Source organism: Lipotes vexillifer, unplaced genomic scaffold, assembly GCF_000442215.2.
Source record: "Lipotes vexillifer unplaced genomic scaffold, Lipotes_vexillifer_v1.1 scaffold382, whole genome shotgun sequence".
In the NCBI taxonomy this organism is placed as follows: domain Eukaryota; kingdom Metazoa; phylum Chordata; class Mammalia; order Artiodactyla; family Lipotidae; genus Lipotes; species Lipotes vexillifer.
In genome coordinates this window covers 5,993,142-6,001,125 of record NW_006780611.1, presented here as the reverse complement: position 1 = coordinate 6,001,125, position 7,984 = coordinate 5,993,142, and the positions used below count along the sequence as shown (strand labels likewise).

General features: G+C 55.0%; 1 protein-coding gene across 1 annotated transcript in view; it reads left to right on the top strand.

Annotated features, from left to right (window-relative positions):
- The window catches only part of MPPED1 (metallophosphoesterase domain containing 1), a 70,205-nt gene that overhangs the window by 56,997 nt on the left and 5,224 nt on the right, over positions 1-7,984 (top strand). Inside the window, exon 5 of the mRNA XM_007453932.1 lies at positions 7,843-7,958. Within this exon, the coding sequence (XP_007453994.1) occupies positions 7,843-7,958 (116 nt within the window). The remainder of the gene's footprint in view (positions 1-7,842; positions 7,959-7,984) is intronic.

Sequence of the window (7,984 nt, the reverse complement as noted above, 5' to 3'; positions counted from 1 at the left end):
GAGTCGGCAGGAACTCGCTCGGGGGACCCAGGCGTGTCACCGACGCTGAGCCTTGGTTTCCCCTGCTGCAGATGGGAGCACAGCCTCACTGGAGTGCTGGGAGGGTCCCAGGACGCACGTGGGCCTGTGCCACGTGTCATCCTCCCCTGAGATGCTCTCAGTGTTGGCTGTCTCTGAGAGAAGGCAGAGGCTGTATTTGGCTCCCTGGAAGTGACCCCGGAAAGCCTGGCCTTTTGCGGAGGGGGTACTGGGGCAGGAAGAACAAACAGATTAGGGTCAAGGTGAGTGTTCGGTCTGCAGCCGGAGAGGGAGTGGGCCTGGTCAGGCTTGTCTGAGAGCTCAGGGGCGGGCTGGCTGCTGGTGGGGAGAGGTCCCTGCCCCGCGCACACTGCAGCTTTCACCCTGCAGGAGAAGAGGCGGAAGTGGGAGAGCACCTGGTCGGTGGGGGGATGGGGCGGGCCACTGTGAGAGGCTGTTCCCTTCCGCCTGTAGGGCAGCCGCCCCTGCCCTCACCTAGGGAGCGGGCTGCCTGGGGAGGCAGGGAAGGTCCCCCAAGGGCGGTGAGTTGGGATGCAGCCGAGGAGATGAGCATCACCTCTGAGGCCTCATCAGTGAAATGGGCACAGGACTCCCCCAGGCAGGTCGTGGCAGGATGAGGGAGAATGGGAGGCTCAGCAGATGGCGAGAGTTCTGGTTCTGGTTGTGGACCTGGTGGTGGGTCTCAGGGCTTCATGACAGCCAGGGGCTCTGGGGAGGGCTCCTGGGGAGGGTGTGGGGAGGGGAGGGTTAATGCTTAGTTCTTCCCACCTGCCTGCCTGCCAGGTAGAGCACCTGTCAGTTCATTCCATCATTCATTCATTCGTTCACTCATTCAGGCACACTTTGGGCAAACCCACCCTGAGGTCCACCTGGGCCCAGCCATCAGTTTAGGCAGGATGGATTCAAGGATGGTTTGACCCGGGCCTGCCCTGAAGGAGCCTGTATGAGGGCACTCAGAGCAGGGAGGGTCACTTGTGCTTGGGGATGGAGGTGATCAGGGGAAGCTTCCTGGAAGAGGTGGCCTTTGAGCCAGGCCTTAACAAATAATGGGTCATGGACTCTGAGGAGAGGCTAGGAAGGGCATTTCAGATGGCTGAAACAGTATGAGCAAAAACCCAGAGGTGGGGAAAGGCTGGGCCTTGTTCAGGAAACAGAGGATTGTCACGACTGGTGGGTGGTGAGCTCACTGGGGAATCTGAGCAGGATGGTCCAAAAGGTGGAATGGGGCAGAGCCCAAGGCCCCCGCATGCCAGGCCATGAGGTTCGGACTTGTCCTGGACGTAATTGGGAGCCATGGAAGGTTTTGGACTAGAAGAGTCACAGGGTGGATGAGAGGTGGGGCACCAGGAGCCAGAGTGCAGCCAGGCACAGAGGGACAGGCAGGCAGCTGCCATTGAAGAGGGAGAACCTGGGGCCCAGCCGCCCCAGTGGCATCTGGGTCAGTGGCCCACTGGACACAGGATGCAGGAGCCAGGAACCCTGGTCCAGGTCCCTCTAGCCTCCCGAGTGTCCTCAGACCCATGACTTCTCTGTGCCATCATTTCCTCATCTCAAAAGTGGGGGCCTCCTGATAGCTTTGTCCTGAAGATTGACTGAGCTAAGGGGTGAAAGTGGCTGGTAAAGTGGGCTTTGCTGAGGAAGGTGGGCAGGATTCCTGGTCCTGTTGACATCACTCTGGGACTGAAGCAAGGGCACAGGCTCTGGAATCTGCTGTCTGGGTTGGAGCCCTGGCTGTGCCACTTGGTTACCGGGTAAACTTGGGCAATTCTCTGTACCTCTGTGCACCTCAGTTTGTGCATCTGTAAAATGAAGCAGTGATGGCAGTTGCCCGTCGGGGTGGGTGTGAGAATTGGAGGCTCATGGAGAGCCTTTGGAGCTAGGCCTGTGTGGCTGTCCCCTCGGTGACCCCTTGGCAGGCGGCCTATCAAGGGGGCCCCCCTCCACTGGCCTGGGTGCACCACTGGGCCCAGCTCTACCCAGGACACCCTGGGCCTCCTCCACCCCCACTCCCCAGCATCCCTGGGAAATGGGGTGGCCATACTCCAGGCTAATTGAATGGCCCCTGGTACACCCCCTTTCCCGGGGCGTGTGCCTTACCTGGGGAGATGGAAAAACCAGAGCAGGGGAGGCTCTGCTTCAGCCGTTTTCTACAGACAGGCATCGCCCCCCTCCCGTCTGCCATTAGGGAACCCGGAATTCATGCTCCAGGGGGAAACCGTTTAATGATTGGCCACGAGGAGGTCATTTATATTGGCTAAGCGGGCCTAATTAGACTGGATTCGAAGGTTACCGTAAGCACACAAAAAAGCTGTTAAGGGGTTAACCTCTGAGAGATTACATTGTATTCACCGCTCTGTTAAAGTTTGAATTAATTTTTCCCATGGGTTTGTTCACATTCTAATTTTCAACTAAATGAGACATCTGTTTCAGAAAAGGAAAATTTGCTCTGGTTGTCATGGCAACTATCATTCTGTAAGGAAATTATTCCAATGGTTACTTTAGAACAGAAAGACAGAAATTCAGGACATAAAGCCGCCTGCCATGGCTCTGTCGGAATTCTGATCCATCCGACCTCCTCGGGGTCTGTGATGTGTCCCGGACGGTGGGTGGACGTCAGGGCTCCTGGCCCTCAGGGCAGTGAGGCTGCGTCCAGGCGCCAGCTGCACTGGGGATGGGGACCGTGGCTCTGGCAGCGCCCACCGTCTCAGGCATTCGTTGGTCTCAGCCCACGGCTGTCCCCAGGGTGGGTAGGGAGCTCGGGCCCGGGCTGGATCCGGACTGCTTGGATGACAGACCCTGCGAGCCCCCGCCTGCCCTGACCTCTGTCTGGAACCCCGAGCAGCCTCGCACTTCACCTCTGGCCGCAAAGGGCCCTGCTGGGCGAGGAGAGAGGGTCAAGTGACCAAACGCAGGACGCCTGGGACGTTGGGACCGACTGTGCCCTCGGGAACGGCTGGTGCCCCCCATCCCTTAGGCTCCCATTCCCATGACACAAACCTGGATGGACGTCACACAGGAGTGGCCGAAGGCTTTTCCAGACCCTGGGGAGCGAGGTCACCCTGAAGAGTCCATCTCTCCCGCTGCTCTGGCCCTGCTCCTGGCCAACCCTGAGAAAGGCCTCCCAACCTGCGGGCTGCCCTGAGAAATGTATCCTCTGGACGTTTCCATGCATGACTTGACTTTTCCTCCTCCCTCCAAATTTCAATAAAGGCCAGAACATCCTCTTTTCCCAGTGACGGAGCTCCTGGGAATTTGGAGGCATTTTTGCGATGATGGTGCAATTTCATTCCCTTACACCTCCTCCCACCCACCTTCTTTCCCTCCCCTCTGTGTCAGGCAGTGGGTGGGGTAGAGCATCGAGCAAGAAGCACCCCTCTGCCCTCATGGGGTAAGATCTGAGGCCATAGGCATCCTTATCCCAGTTTACACGGTGAAAGAGTCTGGGTGCTTCCAGCCCAGGGGCAGAGCCAGAGTGTCTGATGCCAACTTCGGTGCCCTTGAGCAACCTTTCCGGGCATCCCAGGGGGCAGGGTGGATTCCAGCTTCCCAGGATTTGAGGTGACGTGTTTCCAAGAACCACGGAGGTATATCTATGGGGAAACGCCACCCCCAGAGGAAGGCTCATTAGTACTGGAGGGGTTCGTAGGCAGAGGCTCGTGTGGGTCAGCTCCTGGGGGTCTGTGGGGTCTCTGATATGTTACAGAGTGTCTTTTCCAAAAAGTCACTCCTTGCTGTGGCTCATGGGAACTCACAGACGCCTTCTCTCCATGCCGATGAGGCCTTGTCCCCTCTTGTAAATATTTGATTAGGTTTTTGAAAAATGGATGCTGTGTTTGGGAGGCAGCAGAAAGGCATTGCTCCTTTTGTTGTAAGCTGACGGGCTGTGGGCTTCTGGGGGGACTACTGGGCTCGGCTTTATGAGCAGCTTCCAGGCTGCTGCAGCCTTACCTGCACAGACCCCGCCCTGGCTTAGCCAAAGTGGGGCTTTGAGTACGCCCAGGGTCTGAGGGCTTCAGAAATTGCAGAGCTGTGAGCTCAGTATGTTAGGGCTGCCAACTGCTTCTGACCAGGAACCGTGGTAGGAAAAGCATTTGTTTTTTTTTACATTGTGAGTCAGTACACCCTCATGTGGGTGTCTATTTAAATATAAATATATTTAACTAAAGTATCCCTTCCCTGCTATGATGTACTCTGATGTTTTCTATTCTTTATTTCCCCCTTTTCCTTTTATTTTTTTAAAATGCTGTTTGACCCTTCAAAATGCGGTTTGAAAAACGCTGCCCTGGGCCAAAGGTTTTTCATCCACGTTCCGTGAGTGGGTTTCAGGAGGGGTCCATAGTAATGATGGTGATGATGATGGTGATGGAGATGATGATGGTGATGGTGGTGGTAGTGGTGATGGTATTGATGATGGTAATGATGATAATAATGGTTATGATGGTAGTGGTGATGGTGATGGAGATGACGATGGTGATAGTGGTGGTGGTGACAGTGTCGATGTTGGGGATGATGGTGTTGGGGATGGTGATGGTGATGGAGATGATGGCAGTGGCAAAGCACTGGACCAGGCCCTGTTTTAAGCACTTTACATGGATTAATTGGTTTAATCCTTTCAAAGCCCTGTTGAGGCAAAGGGTATTATTATTATGCCCATTATACAGATGGGGTAATTGAGGCATAGAGAGAAGTTAAGCCACTTGCCCAAGGTCACACAGGTAGTTAGAGGTGGACCCATTCTGACCCAGGTCCGTCTGATCCCAAGATTCCCTCGAAGGTGGATGTAAAATTGTGTGTGTGTGGAGACGTTTTTCTGCAGAGAGAACCCTCAGCTTTCTGCAGAAGTGCAAAGGCAGGCCTGAGTCGGGTGTGACTGAGGGAGTAGGCGGCTTCCAAGGGACTTCCCAGTGCCACCCACCCAGCTGCCTTCCCCAGCCCCGGCCACCTGGTCTCGTCACTCGGAGGGCACTTCCTGTGGGTGGGGATCTCTTGGGACAGCCCAAACCTGTGGGTGCAGACAGCTCCTGTGAGCCTGCCCTTCACTGTCTGTTTCTCCTCTCACGGGTCCAGAGGGCAGATGCCCAGGCCCCGACCTGTACAGGTGGTCCCCCTGGAAGCCATTCATGGCTGGGTGTGGGTGAACCCCATCCCCCCACAAGAACAAGACAGGAGCCGCAAGTCTCCCTCAGGATCAAAACTTAGGCTGGTAGGGGCGTGGCCTGGCATGTTCTGCTCATTTTTAGTAAGTTTTCCTGGGTGGTACCTGGGGGCTTTCATTCCAGTGTCGGGGATCATGTTCAGCTCTGAAGTTCTGGCTGCGATCCCAAGGCAACAGGAAGTCCTGTTCGACATCCCGTTAACAACTGCTTTCATTCATCCACAGCCCTCTGTCACTCATCACCATTCGTTGAACAAACATTTGCTCTTCCCCGGGCAGGTGCCAGTCACTCGGGGTGAGAAGGAAGATGGAGCAGAGAGGGCTTGGAAGGATAAACGTGGCGTGGGGTCAGGGGCAGGCAGGAGGCGAGGACAGACCCGGCGTCCCAGGCGGGGGTCACGGCCAAGCAAAGGCTGGCAGCGGACGGGATCCCCCAGGTGTCTGAAGTGGCGAAAGCACCTTTGACCCCAAATGACCAACCAGTTGGCCACTCATCCTCTTCCTTCACAAGCCCACGTTCCAGGATTTGGCGCTGCAGGCTTGACAGCAGCTGGGAGGGAGGGTCAGATCTGGGTTCCAGAATGACTTCCTCACCGAGCACTGTGTGACCCTGGGCACCTCCCTTCCTCTCGCTGAACCTCAGTCTTCCTGTGCAGAACCTGCCATGGTGGGACTAAAGCGGGGTTCTCAAATGCTGTTCCATGGAAGCCCTAGGGTTCCACGCAGGTGCATTGGGTGGCTGCCAATGCAGTAGAGACGTTGGGGCAACAGCTAGGGGTGTCAGCCTCCCACGGAGGAGCTCCTGGGCCACGAGAGGGATGTTAGTGGCAGCTTTGACACACGAGAGGCTCTGAATGTGAAAGGCCAGCCCCACTACCAACTTGTGCAGAGTGTGTCAGCGAATGGACATGAGGTGCCTGGCCTCACGGGGCCCAGATCCCTGAGCCAGCTCACTTCTCTGAGCCTCTGGGTCCTCATCTGAAAAATGGGAATAATCCTAGCCCTTAATTCACAGGATTCTTTTGACAGTTAGATAAACTTATCCCTATAATGTAATTGGATGGCACCTGGCAAAAAAAGTAGGTGTGCAGGAAATGCCGGCGACAATTTTTAGTTTCTACTCCCTGGCCCTCGGTCTCCTCCTGTCTGCCAGCCTCGCTGCAGATGTGGAGGTCCCTGGGGTGGCAGTTGGGGAGGTGATGGTGGTAATGGTGATTATATTAGTTTCCTAGGGCTGCATAACTAATTATCACAAACCGTGCGGCTTCAAACGACAGGAATTGATTCTGTCACAGTTCTGGAGGCTGGAAGTCTGAAATCAAGGTGTCACCAAGGTTAGTTCTTGCTGCGGGGACTAAGGGAGGATCTGTTCCGTGCCACTCTCCCAGCTTCTGGTGGTTCCTGGCAGCCTGGGGGTTCCTTGGCTTGTAGACACATCACTCCAATCTCTATGGCCATTGTCACATGGCCTTTTCCTCTCTGTGTCTGTGTTTGCACGTGATCCTCTTATAAGGACACAAGTCATGAATTAGAACCCACTCTAATCAGGTATGACCTCATCTTGATTACGTCTGCAAAGACCCTATTTCTAAATAAGGTCACGTTCGCAGGTACTGGGTTGACATTTCAACATATATTTTAGGGGGGACACAATTTGACCCACCACAGTGATGATAGTAAGGTTGGTGGTGTTGGTGGTGATGATGGTGACTTTGTAAATGCTAAAGAGCTGTGTTAATGTGGGGAACTTATAATGACTTAGGCCTAAGGGCTGATTCTTAGTTGGGATACTTTTGTTGTAAATGAAAACCCAACTCAAATGGCTTTCTGTTGGCCCACGTAACTGAGAAGTGCAGAGGTATGGTGGGTGTCAGGTGTGATTTGATCCAGCTGCTCCCCTGGGCCATGTGCACCAGCCCTCTCCCTTTGGGACAGTTTAATAGGTACTGACAGCTCCCAAGGCAAGAAGCTCAGTGGTTTGTATGCAGGGATGACAGTGTTCTTTTCTCTCATCACTGAAAGAAACGTCTGGAATTCCCTCCAACTGGCAGGATCTAGGTCACATGCTCACCGTTGAACCCATTGAGGGGAATGACTTGCACTGATCAGTCTAGGTCCGGGTTGGGCGACAGGTAGGAATTCCGTTAAATGGCCTCGGTCCACCCAGCCCTGACCTTAATGTTGGGGGTGGACTCAGCCTGGTGGAGCCCCTGCTGGGAGCTTTGGGTAGAGGCAGGAAGGAGCATCCTCCACCTGGGACCCACTCTCTCTTGGCTGGGGCTCCACCTGCCCCAAATGTAGGAAGGAGGATGGATGGAGGAGCATTCTCCCACCATGGGGACAGGTGAGAATGTTCTCTGAATTTCCTTAGAAGGGCTTGGAACAAGAGAGCCCTTTGGCAGAAGTTGATTTTCTTTTTTACTTTCATTTTCAAAGATTACATAGATAATACTTGTTCATCATAGAAAAAGGAAAAAGGCTGGTCAGTATCTGGTCAAGTCCAGGTGAATCCGCACCTTCCCCTGGACGGGAGGTTCTGGGCATCCGGCCGGCCCTGATGGCCGTTTGGCGTATGGCCTGCTTCTCCTGCCACATTGCTGCCCCCACTCTCGGCGGCCCTCTCTGACCCACGTGCTTTTCTCCCACAGGCAGCCCTGGTTTTACGGCTGGGGTTTTAACCTCCCGCGAGGCCAAGCGCTGCTCGAGAAGTGGAACCTCATTCCCGAAGGCGTAGACGTCCTGGTAACCCACGGACCGCCGCTGGGTAAGACTCAGCCGGCCCCGCCTCGG